Genomic DNA, 21,576 nt, shown 5'->3' on the forward strand with positions numbered 1-21,576 from the left:
ATGAACTCAATATTATTGTTGAGTGAAACCTAAAGTAAAGGAGTGGAGCAAGGAAGTTTTTGGCGATGTTGGCCAAGAAAAGAAGCAAGTAGAGGATAAACTATTGGAGCTTGATGCTACAGAGATGAGGGAGGGTCTTCATCTCTCCTTGAAACTAGAAAGAGATGGTTTACGGGCAAGACTTGAGGAGTTGTTGCTTGAAGGAAAAAGTCATTGGAGAATTAGAGCCAAAGTTGAATGGGCTCAAAAAGGAGAAAGTAACACTAATTTTTTTTTTCTTCACAAAATTGCAAACGGGAGAAGGAAAAAGAATTTTATTGATAAATTGGAGCTAGAAGGGCGAGGAAGTGTGGAAGATGTTGAAGTCATCGAACAAGAATTGATTCAATTCTTTGAAAAACTTTAGTCCAGAAATTCGAAGGTGAGGTGGGGTTTATAAGCATTGATTGTAGTCCGATCAGGGAAGAGGAAGCAATATGGCTGGAGAGGGCTTTTGAAGAAGAGGAAATAAAAAACGACAGTGTTCTATTGTGGGGTAATAAATCACCAAGTCCTGATGGTTTTACTGGGGAATTATTTTAGCAACATTAGAAGGTGGTAAAATTAGATATTGTGGGGGTTTTCAATGAATTTCATGGTAGCGGAGTCATCAACGCAGTCACAAATGAAACATACATTTGTCTTATACCAAAGAAAGTAAATTCAATTAGTGTTGCTGATTATAGGCCTATAAGCTTGGCAATGAGTTAAGACAAGATTTTGTTACAAGTGTTGGCCTTTAGACTAAAGGAGCTAATTAGTGTCACAGTCTCATAGGCTCAAGGGGCTTTTGTGAAAGGAAGGCAGATTCTTGATACAACTCTAGTGGCCAAAGAAGTGGTTGAGGAAACAAGGGTGAAAAAGAATGAAGGTCTTGTGTCCAAAATTGATTTTGAAAAAGCTTATGATCACAATGATTGGGATTTCTTAGTTAATGTGTTGGAAAGAAAAGGGTTTGGTGATAGGTGGAGAAAATGGATATTGGGCTATTTGAAATCTACCAACTTTTCCATCATAATAAATGGTTGACCAAGGGGTAAGTTTGGAGCGTCAAGAGGATTTAGACAAGGCGATTCTCTTTTGCCTTTATTGTTTAATATTGCAATAGACATCCTCAGTAGATTACTTCCAATGTCACAATCTTTTTTCTATTTGGCAGTGAGTAAGGTTGGAAATTGATTCTTTTTGTTCTATCTCTGGATTGAAGTTGAATAAGGGCAAATGCTCTTTAATGGCTATTAATGCGGATGAAGAAAAATTAGAGAGTTTGGTTGGTTTGTGGGGATGCAAAGTGGGCTCTTGGCCTGTCAAGTACTTGGGTCTTCCTTTAGGAGGTAATCCTAGAACTCTCTTTCCAGAACCCAATTGTAGAAAAAGTCAAAAAGAGATTGCAGAGCTGGAAGTGTGCCTTTCTTTTACCAATTTATTTTCTATCTTTGTTTAAGATTCCTAAAGAAGTAGTCAGGAATTTGGAAAAAGCTTAATGCGGAAATTCTTATGGGTTGGTGTTGGTCAAGATAAGAAAGATCACCTCATTAATTGGGAGACAGTTTCAAAACCGAAAGACAATGAGGGTTTAGGTATTAGAAATCTATTGGTAAGAAACAAAGCTTTGTTAGCTAAATGGTTATGGTGTTTTCCAGTTGAAAGTGATTCCATCTGGCATAAAGTGATTAGAAGCAAGTATGGTCTTAATGACAATGGTTGGGATTCCAAAATAGTTCAGTTTGGAACAAGTAGAAGTCCTTGGAAGGATATTTCCCAAGGGTATAGTTCTTTTCTGGAGTGCTGCAATTTTGTTCCTGGTAAAGGAGATCGAATTAGATTTTGGGAAGACATTTGGCTGGGCGAAAGATCTTTACAAGTCTCATTTCCTAGATTGTTCAACTTATCCAGATTTCATAACAAGAGTATTTTTAGTGTGGCTAGTTTTGCTGAAAATCCTTTGAATTGGGACTTTGGGCTTTGAAGGAACTTGCGTGATGTGGAATTAGACGAATTGTCATCTTTCTTGACAAGTTTGGATCGGGTTTGCATTCACCCCTCAAAAGCTGTGAAAAAGTCGAAAAGAAATTGGATACTTGGTTCTTCAGGAAGCTTCTCTGTTAAATCTTATTGCGATTATCTTCTCAAAAGCTGTGCTGATAGGAAAATTAACACTTGTGACATGCTCCAAAAAATGGCGACCTAGCTCATGTCTACAACCTGATTGGTGCATTTTATGCAAGAAAAGTTCAGAGTCTATTGACCATTTGTTTCTTCACTGTTCGATGGCTTTAAACCTCTAGTTGAATTTGTTTAAGAAGTTCGGTATCAGTTGGGTTTTACCCAGGCATTGTTATTCTCTTATTGTAGAGGAACATAAATTATCAGGAAAGGAGAAGAAAATCAAGGTCTTATGGTGATGTATAGTTTTAGCTACTTTTTTGGGTCATTTGGATGGAAAGAAACAAGCATATTTTTTAGGACAACAAAAGATGTAGAAGGGAGGATATGTGGGATTATGTTCGGTTATGGTCATCTCTTTGGGCTTGGGTTACTACAGAATTTAGAAATTTGTCTTTTTTTTTCTTCAGAAATTTGACGTAACTGAAATATGGCTATTAGTTAGTTTTGTGTTGTTTTTATATTTTTTAAATAACTTGGTGATGGTGCTATTTATCTTGTTTTGTTTGTGCCTTTGCGGACTTCTTGTGCCCTTTTGTATTTTTATTGTTTCTTTGCAATAAAAATTTGTTCTTCAAAAAAAATTCAGATGCACAAAAGGGAAAGATTTTTCTTGTTTCCGATGGTTAAAAACTACCAATTTTAACAATCCATCACCAAAACGCACAAGGATGGTGAGCAATTTTCTCATATTTCTCAGCAATATTTTCTTCATCCATGTGGGGGTTAGAGGGAGTGTTTTTACAAGATTCACCGTATGCTGAACAACACTGTACTAATCAAATAACAATTAAAGTACGCTGAACAACGCAGCAGAAATGATTTGCAGCATGGATAAAGAGATACTTCAGTTCATTCAAGCTATACAAAAAGCTTGACTGAATTGCTACCATATGCAGAATTTAAGCTCAAGCGATTCGGTGAGGCATTGAATCAAAACAAACACTCCAGAAACTCTGTCTAATTTGAGTAAGAAGCACTCATAATCAACGATGAATCGACACAGATTAACCAAAATTGAAAACCCTTACTAAACAAAGTGAAATCGGTCAGGATGAACGTGTTTATGGCTTTACTGATTAGGGTTTTGTTCTACAGTTAGCGAACATAAATAGTCATTTCATATCAGACCATAAGCAGGGTGTATTCAAGAAAATGTGCGTTGCCAATAAAACAGCACAATAACAAAACTGAAAAGTCACTTATGTCCAAATACCCTGCCATATGTTAGCATTACCAAAACAAGGCAAACAAAACCTCCATTTTTGCAAGGTTGGTCCTCATCAGGTGAGTGATGGCTTAACCCTGCCTCATGATCAGTGTCGTCATTCTTGTGGGCATGATTCCAATCGACGGACCTGCCTGTATCATCATTCTCATACGCTACACGCATATAGTCAATCTTATACACTTCTAGAAGAGGTTCAAAGTCTACAATATCAACTCCTGTTTTCTTTACCTTGAAATGATGATCATCCTCTGTTCCAAAAAATTCTGCATGCACAAGAACAGTGTCGCCGCCTTTCAGTTTCAGCTTTTTGTTTGAAAGATTTCCCAGCCAAAGATAATCTTCACCTGAAGCAATTACGGTGGCATCCATTGGACAGATGGAAAACTGAGTTCGCTGGGTATGATTAGCAACATCAATGCATAGAGACCCAACACACTGGGAGTCGTCCGAAGAATAAACAATGCACACCACCAATGCTCCTATTTTACCATCAATACTTTGCGGCACTTCATATTTGACAATTTCATCTTCAGTTGTGACAGCGGCTAACCAGTAAGGAATTTCATTTCCGGAGAGAAAAAGTCCGCCAAATCCACCCCCGTTCCATTTCTATACCATGTGCAGCAAGATTTCTTTAAGCAACAATGAGAGAGAGAGAGAGAGAGAGAGAGAGAGAGAGGTAGGTTACCTTTTGGATGCTCTCCTTAAAAGGAAGAGTGAGGTTGGTGCACCCTTCCATATGAATGTTTTGCACGTACCCTAACGAGTTATCCAAGTGTGGAATATCTTTGAGTTTGCGGCAGTCTTTCAGTTGCAATTCCGTCATTTTCGACATCTCTGAAAAGTCAGGCATTATTTCCAGTGCAGTGCAGTAATTCGCTCTAAGCGTGTGCAAACTTGTCGGCAAATCTGGGACTGCCTGAAGGTTTATGCAACGATTTAAAAGTAACAACTGAAGCTGAGAAAGGCCACTGAGGATGGGTAGCCCATTAAAACCATTCCCATCTAGAACCAGAATGGTTAGAGAAGATAGAGCCCCAAGATTTTCAAGAACTGCATCATCCGTTATATTGCAGTCACTAAGATCTAAATAAGCAAGCATCTTCAGTTGTGTTAACGAATGGTAACCCGCACACAAACCCTTGCAGCCTTTGAGGATCAATCGATGGAGATGTGGGAGTTTTGAAAAGTCTGGTAATTCAGTCAGGTTATGGGAATGATTAAGAATAAGAAACTTCAACTTCTTGGGTAACTGTTACAAAAAGAGAAAACAAAAAACAAAATCCAAATAAATAAAAGAGAGAATGCATGATTGATGTTGATTTCTACAAAATGAAGTTGTGGAAAGGATTGATAATTATATCGTACCAGGTCGGAATCCTCCCAAAATCGTACGATCTTGCTGTAGCTCAGGTTAAGATAAACTAGGTTTCGTAGATCAAAATCTGCGGGTATGGCTTCAAGAGGAAATCCATGCCAAGACAACAATCTTAACTCCTTGGAAAAATGTTTGTAGCTTCCAGTCAGCTTTACATATTTGGGTAGGAGAAATTTCAGACGCCACATCTTCTTAAATGCATCTGTATGGAAGCTATGCTCGTTAGAATATTCTGGCAAATCCAAAGTTAGTCCTCTAATTGCTTCCGTTCCCTGTTTTGAGATGTAAGTGCAAGTTAAGTAAGAAAAGGATTGTTCATATAACATAACTATGTAGGAAATAAAATGCATTAGATGTGGGATTTGCATATACTTCTCTTTATATGCATTCAACATAACATTTCTGATTGTGATGTACTTACAGAGTCATTACTTAGCACGCTTGTTACATCTTCATGATGCCACAATCGACTACGCTTTCCAGGTTCCATAGCATATTCTACCGGCACAATTTCCCTTCCCATGTCTCGAATCAAATCATGCATCCTAAAAAATCCTCTATCAATATCTAGAAGCATCGATCTTCGAGAGTGTTGATTTCTGATTCTACAGAAAAGCCACTGCAACTATCCAATATTGCCATGACAGTAGCTCTATGCCATCCAATAAAGAAAAAAGATATGTCAAGGAACACACCCTTCACATGATCGTCACTTAAACCATCATAGCTTATTTTAAGCGTTTCATGAATAGTTCCATATGAAATGTTTCTCAACTTATCCAATGTACTTTCCCATATGCTTTTACTCTTTTTCGTAGCCAACAAACGACCTACAACTTTAAGAGCCAGTGGCAACCCTCCACAATAATCAACAACATCTCTTGCGAGTTCAATATATTCATTATCGGGACAATGACTTCCAAAGGCATGCCAACTAAGGAGGTCAAGAGCTTCTTCATCAGTCATTTCTTATGCCTTATATCTTTTATCCACCTTATGTATATTTAACACTTGTTCATCTCTTGTTGTTATAATAATTCTACTCCCTGGACCAAACGATTCATGTTTTATAGCCAATTCATCTAATTGGTCTGCATCATCTATGTCATCAACCATGACAAGCACCTTCATGCTTCCAAGTCTTTTTTCTATCTCTTTGGTTCCTTCAACAACACTGCTTACATTAATGTCAGGCCGTTTCAAAATATCTCGAAGAAGTTGTTCTGCAAGAACAACCATATTTTTCTTTTTACTCCTCACCTCTTCAAGGCAACATAGACCACTAAAACAACGATGATATTCACTACAAATGGCTCTCGCAAGTGTTGTTTTGCCTATACCGCCCATACCCCAAATTCCAATAATTTGAACATCAAGCGAGCCTCCAAAATCCAAGTATTCAGTACTGAATTCTTGCACACAAAAAGCCATTCCAACTGAGCACTTGGCCTGTTTTAAGTCTGTTTTCAGTAGTTCTCTGATGTCCCCAATAATTTTCTCTATAAACAATCATTCATGCTTGAACGTTGAAATTCAAAATTGTACAAAAATAAGATTCATCATGCAACTGCAAGATTCATATGAACTAAATTCCTCATTCATCGTGACCAAATATTTTTAGAGCAAAGAAGATTTGAGTAAATTAGATTGATCCATGTGATTAAGTAAGCTAAACTTGACCAAATTTCTAACCTTGAATTATAAGGTGAGTGAAGTTGAGCATCAAAATCTCACCAAGTCAGGCGTGAAAAAGCCAATGCTCCACATTTTTTCTATTTCATATATACCAATCCTTAGAAAATACACAAGTGAATCTTGAAAAAAACACTTGAAATAGTTCCTAGAAGAAGCATACAACTCTTTCAGAAAGCACTTCCTGGAACCCAAAAATATTTTTTCGGAAAACACTTTCAGACATTTTAAAAACACTTCTAAACGAGCCATAAATCTAATTCAGCCACAAATTTTTGGCAACAATGCTCCATTTTTTTTCCTTAATTGCGTATAAAATCAAATTCTAATTCCTTAATTTTGTCATAGTTCGAATTAAATTTTGTAAAAAGGAATTAAAGATGCACAGTCAGATGTAAAAATAAAATAATAAAAAAAAAAAAAACATAAAAAGGAGAAATTATTGAAGGAAGTAACGAAGAAATTATACCCGTCCGCTGTGATTTTAAGATTCCGGCCACCCAAATCTGCAGAAGCCTTAAGATCCTTTCTCCACTGGTTGACCTCGTTTGGATTTCCATCCCTTTGATGCTTCCGAAATGCTTCCCCAAAACCACCACTCTGTTTCCTCACTTGAGAAGGGTCGACGTCGTAGAAAATTGGATAAACAATCTTCCCCTCTTGATCTTCTCGGCACCTCATGATCTTGGCCAGCTCCCTCAAGCACCACTGAGACTCCGCGTACCTCTTGAAGAAGACACGACGGCGATCCTCGACCCTTCGATTTGTCGGTCAAGTTCGCTCTGTATATTTTCCCCCCTTCTGAGCTGGTAGTCTATAAACGTGTTGATTCCGGCATTGCGTAACGCAATGGAGAGGTGGTCTGTGAAGGTAGTGCGGGTGTCGTCCCCTCTATAGCTCAAGAACACCTCGTACATCCAGCGGTTTGCACGCCGAAAGGAAGATGAAGAGGCGGCGGTTCCATGGGCGGAGCTGCTGGTGTCCATCGATAATCAATTGGTGCAGCTGGCTTTCAAGAAAAGAAAGTCAAACTCTCTGATCGTTTCAGTGTGGCGGCAATTCTGAAGTCGACGGTGTCGCTACGGTGTGAATAACGCGCGGGTACTATTTCCACCATTTACTTGGCTCTGATGGGTCATAACTCACACCCATGTCCAACTTGGCTACTTTCAGTTTTTGAGCCCATAAGTTCTCCAGGGTTACTATTTTTATCTTAATATATCCGTTGTTCAATTTATTATATTCAATGGTCAAAAATTAAGAAATTTGCGAGAAGTAAAAAGAGTATGTGAATGGCATCATCTTTCGTCTCAAATTTATTATGATTTTTTACTTTCTAATTTCCAAATTCCAATGTGTACATTAGCACATGTGGAATCGAAACAAGGGTGAATTTCACATTAAAATCTGTGATCCGATTCTTGAAGATAAGGGATCAAATCAACTGAGGAGAGTAGTTGATATTATTCATGTTTCTTCTTTCCTTTAGCGTCGTGAATTTCCTCAATTTAATTATGTAAATATAGAAACACTGGTTTCTTCACTAACCAACTGAGGCATGTTCACTCGTTAAGTAAAGATATAAATAACTTATTTTTCTATTAAATAAAATAATGATTTTCGATCTAATCCATAGAAAGAAATATTTCTCCTCACGTGACACATTACGCAATTTTACAAGTTGTTGAGGACATATATTAGTTATGACTATGTTTTTATAGCTCACCCCTTTCAAAAGGAATTGTAGTTTCAAAGGCTCAGTCCACCCGAATTTGACTTAATTGGCGTCCCGTGTGGGTTGATCGTGAGGTTTATTTGTGATAAGAACTAATTTGTGTTATCATGTGAAGATGTCTATGATGCTTTTATTGTTGATCCAATTTCGGTTCAGTTGAAAGAAAAAAATTTGTTTTCCAACTGAAACTATGTATTTCCCGGTGACATGACAAGTATGAGGCCTGAATACGGTGTTGTTATGTTTGGCATGGTAACTCGCGGAAAGAGTTTATGCATTTTTACGTATATTTTTACCAAATGAATTTTTCAGGAATTACCATTCATTTTTATGTATATTTCTACCGATCGTGTTTTTGGCCCAGCAATCTGGGCCATCATAAGTGATCCGTAGGATAAAGGTCAGATTTTGAAACTCCTCCGCTTGGAAATCATGCACTGCATGCATTGATTTTGTGGTATTTGACTTCTTTTGTTGTGGGTCGAATGCAACGTGAAGAAAACGAAGGGCGGGGGGAGGTTCATCCAATGACAATGCATATTTAGCTGTTTATAAATTTACTTCTCTGATACGCCTGTAACTCTTTAAGACAATAACAGTAAGTAGGATAGTTGCCTGCATGTTATGATTTTGTTGGTGTGCTTGGAGCTAACGGAAGACTTGGAGCAAAATCGAGTGCAGTGGTGTTTTATGATTCATACAGCCGCCTCCACTTAGTTGGAGAAGGCTTTGTTGTTCTTTACGTTATAACTTTGTTATTAAAGATAGTATCCACCAACTTCTAACAGGCTTTTGTTGGTTTCCTCATTCCTCATTGCTGATGTGAGGTTGGTTTTTAAAAACGCGATTACGTATAATGATGACAGAAGCAATGTTCATGTTATGGCCAAAACTTTGATGGCAAAATCTGAGGAGAAGTGTCTCCAGTTTCTGCCTAAAGTTACGGAGGAGGTATATCCCAACATAATGATTTGGGGTTCGGTTTTGTTGGTTTGGTACTGACAATATCTTAGCATCTTGGTTAATTTCTTGATAATTTGTAACTCCAGAGCAACATACTTCCAGGAAAAAAGGCTAGAAGAGGAGGAGGCAGAAGCCGGCTACTCGTGCCAAAATGGCTAGAGATTTAAGTAATGAGGTCCGTTAAACTAACCTTCTATCTGCGTCCTTCGGTCATCTCATTGTGCGTGTGTGGAGGGAAAGAGTGCCAGCAGCCATATCTTATTTTGAGAACATCGTTTCAGAAAAATGTCAACTGAAGAGAAGCTCAGGTAATTGATCATCAGATTGTCGCCTGAGGATCTTCGCAAGGCGTTGGAGATTACTGCGAAAAGTAATTGATCGTCGATGAGGGTGGACCTTGACATCGAAGCTCAGGTAACGATTTTCATAATTGATCGTCGTCTAACTTCTCGTTTGTTCATACTTCCAAGTTCTTATACTATATTCTTGCAGACTCATTCTACCTAGTGGAGGTTGAAGTTTATTGTGAAGGATGCTGTAGAAGTTAAAAGCAAGAGTCCAGCAAGCATGGGTGGCAACACCAACAACGCTGCTAACAACCACAACAGCGGCAACAAAACTAACAAAAAACATCAGAAACGCTACTAATAACCGAAAAAGAGAGATTTCTGACGGGATCGTCAAAACTGCCAAGAAAAAGAGAAAAAAACCATCTCCTTGATCATGTGATGCCATGCGAGAGAACATTAGGTTGTGCTTAAGGTCCTTTTTATTTTAGTTTTATAGTTTTTTGGTTCTGGCAACTTAATTTTTTCGCATTTGACCAAGTTTTATTCGTAGTGCTTCATCTCTCATTAGTTTTAGATAATGCGAGGTAGATCAATTTTTTAGATTAAATTTGTAAATCATATGATGTATTACCAATAGGAAATAAGAACGTTAATAACAACCCCGCTATATGGTTTGCAAAATATGGTCTAAATAGATGGTCTCCTGATCATTATCCGTTAATTCTTACGACAACGTATGTACATCTTATAATAGTTCTAATATAATCAGAATTACGGTTGAGTAACCTTGATCTTGTCATGTGTGTGTGTGTGTATATATATATATTTATTTATTTTCACTCAAATGATGTTTTATATGTGTTGTATTAAGAAATTCAATTACACATTCTCAAGAGTTTGTCGTTTGTTTAAGCGAGTAAAAGGTATTTATCCATACACTTTTTAAGCGTTTGTGTTCGATTTCTGTTTCCATAATATTGCTTGGATGAAACCACAAATTCCGACATATTTTGTTCTATAATTAGGAAAAAGTTGAGAATTTTTTCTTTTTTGCTAATTAGGGAAAAGTTGAGAAATATATGTGGATTAGTTTTGTTGACCACAATACTATGTGCGTACTATTTAAAACTTTTGAGATTTGTTACTATTTGTGCAAGATTTATTAAAGATTCAGACCAATCAACGGGTATTTGTAATGTAAAAGACCTTTATGTTATTATTATTTGAACATTTTGAGATTTATTACCATTTCTGGTGTTGAAGATTCATACCATTTAACGACTATACATGCTTTTTTGTAAATATTTGGAGATTTGTTACCTTTCATGCCAAATTTTATTAAAATTGCATACCAAACAACAACTATGAGTCTAGAGTAGTATGTCTGCCTCTTTGTATCAATTATTTATAAATTTATTAAATATTTGTACCAATCAACGACTATAAGTTAATAAAAATATGCGCGCTTCTTTGCAACGACTTTTTAAATATCTAAAATTTAGTTACAATTCGTGCAAAATTCATTTAAATTTCGTACCAATCAACAACTATCAGTCGTCCACCCCAAATCTAATATAATGAAAACCAAAATCTAATACCAACAATGAAAACCAAAATCTAATACCAACAATTTCTAATAAGAAAACAATTTATAACAAAATCTTAGTCCATAGAAAAACGAGGGTAACAAAATCTATGATCCACATCAGACTGACCAAGTGAAAGCAGGTCAAAGAGAAGCCGCCAGTCGTATGGCCCAAACTCCATAGCTGCTGAGCTCATGTGAGACAAAGGGAAGACGAGAGATCGCTGCGTATATAAACCACTTCCAACAACATCAAGCGACTGTGTTTCGTCGTGTACCTTCAAGTCCCCACCCGTCCAATCAGAGAGTCTGCGTCGAATCACCCAATCCCAACCCGGATTCGACGCGGAGTCCCAAAACCGATTTCGTAAACTATTCAAATCGGCCGCGTAACGGTCGATCGAGTCTGAGTTTTTATTTTTATTTTTCTGAAAGGAGGAGGGCAGAGTGATGGCAGCAGGACTGAGCTGCTGAGTGAAACCTGTTGGGGTAAATTGACACTCTCGGCTAGGTCGATTTGAACGAATTAAAATTGGGTTTTGATTTTGTTGGAATTTTGATTTTTGGTTTGAGATTTTTTATTGTTTTCGGGTTCAGGTTGGGCTCGATTTCGGTGGAATTTGCGAATTGGGAGCTGAAATTGTTTCAGTGATTGGTGTTTGGTGGGCAAAGAGAAATGGATGTGGTGGCTGAGTGCAAGGTAAAATGGTTTGATTTATAGTGGTTTAATTCAAATTTTGTGGTTTGTTGATGCAATGTGGCATTATAATTGCATTCTGAATTGGCATTTGAGAGGGGAGAGAGAGAGGATCAAAGTGTCATGTTTGCTGTTCTGTATAATCGAGAGAGAGAGAGAGGGTTCAGGGAGGGACGGAGAGGGAGTGAGGAGGGGTGGGGTGTGGGGTGTGGGGAGAGAGAGAGAGGGCAGGGATCAAAGTCTCATGCTTTCCGTTCTGTAGAGTCAAATCAAATTACTTGATTCAGTCATTAGTTTCTTGTATTGATATGTGGTCCGTAGTCAAAAGTTCACATGCATTTATGTGCGAGTGTATGTTGTTTTCCCTCCCTCTCTGATATATGTTTGACCTCCAGAGAAAATTGGCATCCTTTCGAGTCACAGACCTTAAGAATGTTCTGACTCAGCTGGGTACGTCAAAGCAAGGGCGGAAACAGGTATGTTATTTGATATAAGATTGGTCTGCATTTGCCTATAGTTCTTAGATGTTTCTTGTCGCTGAAAATTGGTGGCTCTTAGCTTCTTTCTTCATTATATCCTTATCTGCTCATGAATTTACTCACCTGTGTGAGTGCACTTCGAAGGGAGTTATTGTCTACTGAGGCTTCGTATGCATTCAGTAGATGCCCATTTATGCTTACTTCTAAGCATGCGATCTTTGTAGTGATCTTTCACTTACAAAATCCAAATGACTGATAATAGTTTCTTTGAGTTCTTTACACACGTGCTGTCTCAATCATTTTGTTTATTTATCATATTTTGCCAGTCTTGCATCGACGTACGGTTTTACATTTTCTTAGTTTTCGCTTGTAGCTTCCAATCAGACATCTTTGAACCACTTAATCATTCATTGTTATTAGAAGTTTAGGCAGCCCAATTTAATTCTTTATGTTTGCATCCATGCTTAACAGCATGTTGAGAATCATTGACTTTTCTGTGCAGGATCTGATTGATAGAATCTTAGCAGAAGTTTCAGATCAACAAAGTAAGTTCTTCATACAACTTTGTCGTACCTACAATTAGTTCAGAATCTGTCTGAAAAATACAATAGTCATTGCCCCTCTTTAAAAAATGCAATAGTCGACTATGACTACAAGTACAACCCAAGCAGTATTGCATCCTAATGTCACTTATGGCGGGTTTTGGTTAGGCGTCTAGTACATCCAGGGTATCTAGAAATTTTACTCTGAAATATTTATCCGCTGACCTAGTTCTTGATAATTGATCAAATTAGATTAATCTTCTTTTACAGGGTTCTTAGCAGCATCCAATGCACTCCATCCATCAAAGAAAAAATTCATTGAGAAGAAAGGAATAGCAGAACTGATTGGTGAAGCTTACAGGTGCTACTTTACTTTAGTGTTTTTGTATATGTTTTTTCCGTTTAAGGTTTTACTTTTCCTCTTTTTAAGTTGTGCATTTTTTTGGGCTTATCCTTTATTCTATGAAATGTGTGTTGCGACTACTGATTACAAAAAGAAAATCTGTGATTTGACGCCCCTTCTTTTGTATTTCCTTGTATCATTTTTCTGTGTGTTTGGAAATCTTTATAATCATTCTCCTCTCTATCTAATGACCTTTTGATTGTTATATTACTTGTCTTGTCCCAGAAAATTGCCGAATGCACCGTCAGTTGATTCTGCTTCAAAGGAACAGAGTGGTTCAGACACCTGCAGTGTAAAACCTAAAAAGGAAGTTAAAATTTTTAATGATCCAGATGTGAAGATTCACTGCCCCTGTGGAAGTGCATTGCCTACTGGGTCAACGATACAGGTTTGGTAGCATTTGCTTTAGTTCATAACTTCATATAAATCCTTTTTAGTTTATGCGGTATTGGCTGGATATTTCTTCAGGTTTGCATGAATGTCAGGAGCATTCCAGCATCCATTTCATATTCAATTCATTGGTTTTTAGAACAAATTGGAAGTATTGGACCATACCTAATTCCGGTATATGTTATCTGCAGTGTGTGGACCCAAGTTGTCAAGTGCAGCAACATATTGGTTGTGTTATTATCACAGAGAAAACAGGGGATTGCAATGTACCAGTTCGGCCTCTTTTCTACTGTGAATTGTGTCGTCTCAAACGAGCAGATCCGTAAGTATCGTGCATTTTTCAATTTTAACTTAATTGAGTCTTAAATCTGAAATGAACTATAGTTACAATTGGCAAAATGATATTTGGTTTTGCCACGTGAAAGGTAATCTTTATGATTGGTTTTCAAAGACATGATTGATGGTTGAAACAGGTTACTTGTGTTAAAATGTCTTAAGTTCCTTATTTACTATGTTAGGAAGGTTACTGAATATGAACTCTACCACTTATTCAATTTTATTGACTTATGCCGGAACTTAGGTTCAATGCGATAAAGGTGTTTTTTATTTATCGATTTTTTTGGGTTAGCTCATCCTATTTTGCTTTAATTTTATTTCCCCTCCAATGAGTCCTAGATATATTTGCATCTGTTCAGTTTTTGGGTGACTCTGGTAGATCTACTATCTCCGGTGAAACTAGTTACTTCAAATATTCCAATAGATGGGTAAGTCTCTCTCTCTCTCTCTCTCTCTCTCTCTCTCTCTCTCTCTCTCTCTCTCGTAATCCCTTCTGTTGTATTTTGTCTTAACATGTTCATCAATGTTTTCAGTACAAATCCTACTCAGAGAGTAGAGAAGACATTTCTACTTTCTAGAGCCAATAGTGATATACTAAAGGATAATGAATATGATGTTCAGGTTTGTTTCATTTTGGTTATGCAATAAGTGATGGTTATATTTATTGACCAGTTGTGGTCATTTATTGAAGATTTACTTTGAGAATTAGTTATTTATAAGTATTTTTTTTATACAGGCTTGGTGTATACTTCTTAATGATAGTGTTTCATTTAGGATGCAATGGCCACAGTATGCAGATTTACAGGTCAATGGTACGCAATTTGGTCATCCTTTTCCATTCCACCAATTGATCATGCTTAAATTTTACCTGGACAGTTTTTTCTATAAAAAATAAAATGAAATGTGACCATGCAATCTGCATTTCTCTGTCCTCTCTCTCTCTCTTCCCCTTACCTGTCTTTTCTCCTGTCCCTCTTTCCTTAAGAGATGTGCCTAAGAAACTGTATTATTCGGTATGTCGGCTCGATTGGCCGACTTTTGAGATTGATAAAACGAAATTACCCTTTAAAAATCCACATGAAGCTTGCCTTGCAATGGTTGTGACCTCTATTGTTTGTTCTTGATATAACAAATTTGACGTTCTGCATCCACAAAATGTCTAAAACTGTATACGTGAAATACATATAAGTAGTTAGGCTAGTTATCATCTACTCATGTGGCCAAAAAAAAAAAAACTATTGCTGTTTACTGAGTTTGTACGATATTAGGCCACCTTGGATGACCCATGAATTAAAGTTTTTGTACTACAGGTCTACTATTGTTTTTCCAGTTTATTTTTGTGAAGGTAAATGCTTCCTGAATTTCAACTTACATTTCAATTTGTTCCCTATTTGCAGGTATTAATGTTAGGACAGTTAATAGACCTGCACATCAATTGTTAGGTGCCAATGGTCGTGATGATGGAGCGTTAGTGAGTATTTCACTTCTGAGTTTTATATGTTTATAATGATTGTCAATCTCATAATTCAAGGCATTTCACTTGTAATCCTTGCATTGCTCATTCTTGATAGAGATTAAGACTCATTCGTCATTCCATTAAGTATACATGTATTTTTGGAGCACCATGCATTGCATTTTCCTTTTTGCTGCAAAGTACTAGAATTATTTGGTTTATGCATCTTGAATTGTTGTGCACTTCATTTGTGGCCATTTCTGGTGGTTGTTTTATAGTTTTCATATTATAAACATTTTAGTATTAAACTTTTCTTTTATATAATTAGATCCATGCGCTTTAAGAAAATGTGCTTCGGTTTAATTTGATTTACTTTTTACTTTCATGTCAGATCAAATTATGCATTTGGGAGGGAATCAATAAGATTTCACTATCAGCATGTGATAATCGTGCTTTCTGTTTTGGTGTCAGACTTGTACAGCGACGAACAGTTCAGCAGGTACATCCAGATTCTTTATTTAAAGTGTTTTTGAAAGAGAAGAACTAAGTTATGGAATATACGCTGGTGAGTAGAGCTGGTTAGCTCACTCAATAAGTTATGTGGATGGTACTCGTGGATGGATGCAATTATATATCTGTAATCTGCTGTCCTTGGCACTAGATTCTAAGGACACCAAACAGAAAATTCAGTATGTACATGAGAACTTCCCATAAGCATGAATACGCAGATATCTTTTATTGGACCATCGTAGAATCAAGGAAACATTGTTGATCCATGAAATAAATCTGAAAATTTTGAGAATATCATTCTAGTTCACTGCATTAAATTCTGAGAAATACCTCAAGATGTTGAAGGGAAGCTAAACATATCTGGATAGCATGTCATCTCACCAGCTGCTTTTCTGCTTTATTCAACTTTTTATCAAGGTTCGCCACTTGATTCCTAAAGAAGAAGATGGTGAGCTTTTTGAAGATGCACTAGCACGAGTTCGTCGTTGCATTGGCGGTGGGCCTGCTGTTGCAGCTGAAGATAGTGATAGTGACCTGGAAGTAATTTCAGACTCAATATCAGTAAATCTCCGCTGCCCTGTAAGTGATGGTTGTTTTCTTTTGATATTTTCACACCCTTTAACTGCATGCCCATGTTAATGTTATTTTACTTGTTTCTAGTCATACTTGAGTGGTAGTTTTCGATCAAGTTTTGCAATGTTTGGATTATTAGAATGCTAGGATGAAGCTTTGCATCTTGAGGCTGCCCATAAATATTGAGCTTTTTGGTATTTTTATTTTTATTTTTTATAATATACACCTTAGAGGCAAACTAAGGCTTATATCTTTATTTAAAACTTCAGAAATGTTAGGAGAGTAGTCTGTATTAGAGGCATTAGGTCGGGTTTCCTTGTGTCTATCTTAGGAGTGCGGTCCACTGAAACCGTTAAGTCCTAGGGATGTCCTGGTGGTCATCCCTTTATCACGCCCATAGACCCATTGTTTCTCAGCATAGATTGTACCACCCTTTCTTCATACTGGTTTTGTAAGACTATCTGTCGTTAGATCCATACTGACAAGGATCCATACTGACTATGCTTGCCTTCCTGCTGACCACTTAATTATAAGACCACAAAACCGGCCTTGGCCGATTGAGCAGTCAACAGGCTGGTCGATCCCAAGGAAAAATGTACAGCTCACAGTCCTTAGCCACAAGCAGCGGATCACAGACAATGAGCTGCAATTTGCAGTCTGATATGTCATCTTTGGTCATTTTGTTATGGCTTATTTATAGCAATTAAGTTGATTTTTGAAAATATCAGTAAAGTCGGTGTATATAAGCCTTGTTTGTAGTGTAGAGCTCATAATTAATGCTGTCTATGACATAATGTTTACATGTAACCGTCAGATGAGTGGTAGTCGAATGAAGGTAGCTGGCAGATTCAAACCTTGTGCCCACATGGGTTGCTTTGATCTTGAAACTTTTGTGGAGCTAAACCAACGCTCTAGGAAGGCAAGTGATACAATAAGCTTATAAATTTTTATTTTTATTTTTTACAAAATCTACAAATATGTAAATGATGTGTTATGGTTGCAGTGGCAATGTCCTGTATGCCTGAAGAACTACTCTGTAGAGGATGTCATCATTGACCGTTATTTCAATCGCATTACAGCTATGGTAATTTCTGTAAGGATTAATCTTATTTTATGTAGTGTCTCTGAATCTTGTGGAATCAAAGACATTTTTCATTGTTTATCTGGTGGACAGATGCGAAATTGTGGAGAAGACATAACAGAGATCAACGTAAAGCCAGATGGTTCTTGGAGTGCAAAGACCAAAGGTGAGTTTGGTGATCTTGCGCAGTGGCATTTGCCAGATGGATCTCCATGCGGTGATAGTCATTTAGAACCCTCGAGGAAGTTGAAGCTGGAATCTGGTTTAAACGAAGATCATAGAGTTATGTATAATGGGGTTACTGAAGTTCGTGGGCATCAGCATGGCCCATTAGAGAAAGTATATGAGGGCTGCAGTCACAATGTAATAACAATGAGCAGTAGTGACTGCAGCGGGCACATGGATTTCTCTGTAAATGAGGACAATGAAATCAATTCTGTACCATATAATTCTGATCCAACGTTTTCAAATATGAATGGTGATTCTGCTGAAGCTAGGAATACTGACATCATCATTCTTAGTGACTCCGAAGAAGAAGATGCCAACTTTGTTTCTTCTGGAACCCCGTACAATCCATTGCCAGTAAGTGGAACAGATTCTGGGTTCCAATTCTTCGGTAATGTCTCTGGTTCTTTCATTGATAACACATTGGTTCCAGAGGATCTAAATTCGAGCACCCAAGTTATGAACTCTTCTATGTTCCATGCCGATGCTGGATTGGACTTGATTGAAAACACCTTGCCCCTTGCTAGTGAGGACCCCTCACTGCAAAATTTTCTTCCAACTCAGCCCTCGCCTTTGTTGGAACAGTCCGATTCTGGACATCCTCCTCCTGAATCAAACGGCATTAGTGGGGACGACTGGATCTCTCTTCGACTTGGCAGGGTCGATGAAAGTGTTCCCAATTCCTGCGCTGGACATGCATCCACAAATGAAGTACAACTGAGTAATGAATGTGAATCAGATGAAGGTAAAATTTTTGTCTATTAAACTTTGTTATTGTTTGAACAAGATTTTACTTAATGGTGAAATGTGGGTAATATTTATATTATGTGTGATTGTAATAATGCTTCAAATAAACATTGCCCGTTTTGATGTTTGTTTGAGGCTGATGTTTCGTATATGAATCCTTTGCAGCTACTCCTTTAATTAAGGATAGAACTGATGAGGTTAGGTCTAACAAAGTAAAGTCACGGAGATTTTCAGATGGACCCTTCTCCTTTCCTCGTCAGCCGAGGACTTTGAGACAACGAGTTTATCTACCAGTAGAATCCAACTCTTAATAGAAAAAGTTGGTGCTTGCAGAGGTACACAACTCAGTTTTCATAGTCTGCTTAGATTGTTGATTCTGAATGTTCTCGTATTTGTTTTTCATTTATTTATATAGGATAAGCAAACCCCTTCATGTTTGTAAATTCAAGGTTTCAGCCATGCCTTTGCAATGCAAAGTTGTTTTTAAACCAGTTTGTTTTGTGCTGAGCCGTAAATTTAAAACCTCGCTGTTGGTGTGATGGATTCAAGTATCAATAATGTTGATTTTGGCAGGTCAATGTCTTAATTACCTAGAGATGCATCACAAAGTAGAAGTCGGCTGAATTGCATGTGTGTGTGCGCGAGCGCGTGTGAGCATGCTTGTCTTAGCAACCCTGGAGCTAATTGCATTCTCTGACAGTTTTAATTTTTGTCTTTTCAGGTAACTTGTATACTTTCAACTTGGTGATTTTGTTGAAGTTGCCAAAGAATCAATCTCTATGCAGATATTTTTGACAATTGGACATAGCGGAAGTTTCACCGTAGTAACATATGCAACGGTGCTCTTTTTGTGTCAGCGGACTAGACCAACAAGGATTAAAACCTTTAGTTGTTTTACCATGCTGAGATGCCTCTGTAAATAGAAAAGGGTTCTATCTTTTAGGTTTTTAGCTGTAATGTAAGCAATGCTTGTTCCTCATGAGAGTAGCAGTGAGGAACCGTTGCATTAGCGACGATGGTAGCTGGACTTCAGTAAAATTGCGAATTTTCGGTTTAAATGTTTGCCCAACCTTTTCCCTCTGCAAGCGGAGAGACGGGAAGAAGAAACGGTTGCCAAGAGTGAAGTATGCTAGAACGTCCATGGATTAGTGCAAGTGTTTGAAAGATATGGAATTCTGCAGTCTGCAGACTATGATGTTTCTGCAATCTGGGTTCGAATTATATTCGGTAACAATTTGTGAGTTTGAATTTTGTATTAGGATTATGAGTAAATCAAAGTTTGTATACAGGTAATTATCAATATTTGGGAAACAAAACAGCAGGGATTTGGGAACTGTTGAGGCACAAAGTATGTCATCCCGCCGCCAAATAACACCCATCGCAGATGCAGTTCACTGCCCATCATCGGTGACACATGAAACGGGTGCACGTCCGGTCACCCTCTCAATGATGATCGACTTTTGAATGCATCTTCGGGTTTATATTCTCGATCTCTTTGTCTACTGGTAAACCAGATCGAAACACTTAAAACACTCCACTCCTTCGGTCTGAAATCTCATCTCTAAGCATTATGATGTAGATGCTTGTGTGTTTATATACAATTCTGAGAAGCAAAAAACATCATTAACTAATATTAGGTTGTAAGCTTAATTATTGGGAGAGAGAATAGAGAGAAGGTGGCCGTCTAGAGAAGAGAGAAGGAGATAATGGCTTGCAGAATTGCTTATTGCACGGGTCGACTTTATTTAAGGTTGCTATATATGAGACTACGATCCATATGCAATAATCCAACTAATAACTAATTAATCTTGGCAGCAGCCGCCATAGCAGACGCCGACGACAATACCAATGAGAAGGCAATGGCAGCCAGAGCAGCAAGGGTTGCTGGTATAAGTGCATGCAGAACCCTGGCAGCCATTGTTCTTGTTCACCACTCCACATTCCTGCAGCATCTTCAATTCTGCGGTGGCGGCCGGATCTGTTGCTACGGCTGTTTCGAGTGTTTTCTCATCGTGATGACAGATAGCAAGGCTCCCCATTGGAGCCAACAAAGTCATCACAATTAGCACCACCCACATGAACTTATTGAAACTCAGTGTGCTATGCTTCATGATATAAAGAATATAAGACTCTTATTACTATTCTATAAAATCATGATCGACTTTAATTTATAGCTGCGAATTTGGAGAACGTGACTGTCACACTTCAAAACTTCTCCCGTAGTGTCTTACATGTTACGTGTTGATGCACTTGAACTAAATTTGTATGAGTGTTTTTGTACATGTAGCTAGCTACAAGGCTAAATTTAGCTAGGATTTATATATTTGCATTAGTACTTAATTCCAACACGAATGTCTCCCAAAATCCACGAGAAATTTACTGTAACTATAAAAAGATATACATAACCTTTGAATCTTCCTAGCATTACTATTAATACATGCACATCCACTACAAGCAAAACAATGTCCCACTATCCCACGCAACAAATTTCCTCCCCTTCACCGGTTGTCGAGACCAAAAGTTCAAAACCCTAATTTAATACCACTTATTTTTCCTTTCTTTATAGATGGGGAAGGGGTTAGGGGATTCATACTTGTAAGCTCTTTCGATATTTAAAAAAAAAAGCTACTAGATTAATCGCTAGCTAGTTTTTGTAAGAGGAAATTAAATTAAAGAGAAAGGTTCCTAAGAGAGTCAAGTTAAAACTCTTGTCTAGTACAAAGAAAGAGACGAATCTAACCAAATACAATCAGAGACATGCTAATGCCCAAAATTAAGCGCTAGGTATAATTAGTAATTTACTATCAGCATGTTGATGCACAAGAATTGGAGATACAGAAATAGGGCAACCTGGGTATCTTTTAGGTCTATTGTCCCACAAGTAGTTCTTATGGAGTATTTCAATGGACACCCAAAGTTCACCTTTCCTTTGGACACCTTAATTAGTACATGGTTTTAAGGTATACTTTGATCCTAAGTAGCACAACAATTTCAGTTTTGGCCAACTCTCCCAGCTGCAAGCAAAACGTCACAAGAAAACCAAACTGAACTTCATAGCTCC

The 21,576-nt window shown here is 37.6% G+C and overlaps 2 protein-coding genes and 2 pseudogenes across 6 annotated transcripts; 2 read left to right on the top strand and 2 right to left on the bottom strand.

Annotated features, from left to right (window-relative positions):
• Nucleotides 1-3,254: 3,254 nt before the first annotated feature.
• LOC103926639 (disease resistance protein RPS4) lies at nt 3,255-6,317 on the bottom strand. The gene is made up of 3 exons (XM_048565548.1): nt 4,805-6,317; nt 4,125-4,688; nt 3,255-4,045 (listed from the first exon to the last, which is right to left on the bottom strand). The coding sequence occupies exons 1-3, from the start codon at nt 5,207-5,209 to the stop codon at nt 3,404-3,406; spliced, it is 1,611 nt and encodes a 536-aa protein (XP_048421505.1). The 5' UTR covers nt 5,210-6,317; the 3' UTR covers nt 3,255-3,403.
• On the bottom strand, nt 5,382-7,492 carry LOC125468778 (annotated as a pseudogene).
• Nucleotides 7,493-8,448: 956 nt separating this feature from the next.
• Nucleotides 8,449-9,925, top strand: LOC103926660 (annotated as a pseudogene).
• Nucleotides 9,926-11,189: 1,264 nt separating this feature from the next.
• Nucleotides 11,190-19,848, top strand: LOC103926638 (E3 SUMO-protein ligase SIZ1). 5 transcript variants are annotated; one of them, XR_007251212.1, is made up of 19 exons: nt 11,191-11,568; nt 11,677-11,779; nt 12,172-12,252; nt 12,758-12,800; nt 13,068-13,158; nt 13,426-13,588; nt 13,782-13,912; nt 14,286-14,354; nt 14,460-14,547; nt 14,663-14,738; nt 15,318-15,397; nt 15,771-15,878; nt 16,307-16,468; nt 17,277-17,381; nt 17,466-17,546; nt 17,637-18,513; nt 18,681-18,850; nt 19,237-19,726; nt 19,805-19,848. XR_007251212.1 is itself a non-coding variant. In XM_048565468.1 (18 exons), exons 2-17 carry the CDS (start codon nt 11,756-11,758, stop codon nt 18,824-18,826), a joined length of 2,325 nt encoding a protein of 774 aa, XP_048421425.1. In that variant the 5' UTR covers nt 11,190-11,568; nt 11,677-11,755; the 3' UTR covers nt 18,827-18,850; nt 19,089-19,230. The 5 variants fall into 5 exon arrangements, 4 of the variants coding, with proteins under 4 accessions (XP_048421425.1, XP_048421424.1, XP_048421423.1 ...); XM_048565468.1 differs by lacking the exons at nt 19,237-19,726; nt 19,805-19,848 and adding an exon at nt 19,089-19,230 and having other exon boundaries at nt 11,190-11,568; XM_048565467.1 differs by having other exon boundaries at nt 11,191-11,590; nt 19,237-19,848.
• The last annotated feature ends 1,728 nt before the right edge of the window (nt 19,849-21,576 follow it).

The sequence above is a fragment of a genome, unplaced genomic scaffold (assembly GCF_019419815.1).
Source record: "Pyrus x bretschneideri cultivar Hongxiangsu unplaced genomic scaffold, Pyrus_bretschneideri_v1 Contig4, whole genome shotgun sequence".
NCBI lineage: Eukaryota > Viridiplantae > Streptophyta > Magnoliopsida > Rosales > Rosaceae > Pyrus > Pyrus x bretschneideri.

Bases quoted from the DNA above. Each gene is read 5' to 3' on its own strand.
- LOC103926639 (XM_048565548.1), bottom strand. From the start codon at position 5,209: ATGTTGAATGCATATAAAGAGAAGTATATGCAAATCCCACATCTAATG. The intron at 4,689-4,804 runs GTACGATATAAT...TTTTTGTAACAG, and splicing joins TTTGGGAGGATTCCGACCTG to TTACCCAAGAAGTTGAAGTT. The intron at 4,046-4,124 runs GTAACCTACCTC...CACATGGTATAG, and splicing joins TTAAGGAGAGCATCCAAAAG to AAATGGAACGGGGGTGGATT.
- LOC103926638 (XM_048565468.1), top strand. From the start codon at position 11,756: ATGGATGTGGTGGCTGAGTGCAAG. The intron at 13,589-13,781 runs GTTTGGTAGCAT...TGTTATCTGCAG, and splicing joins CTACTGGGTCAACGATACAG to TGTGTGGACCCAAGTTGTCA. The intron at 15,398-15,770 runs GTGAGTATTTCA...CTTTCATGTCAG, and splicing joins GTCGTGATGATGGAGCGTTA to ATCAAATTATGCATTTGGGA.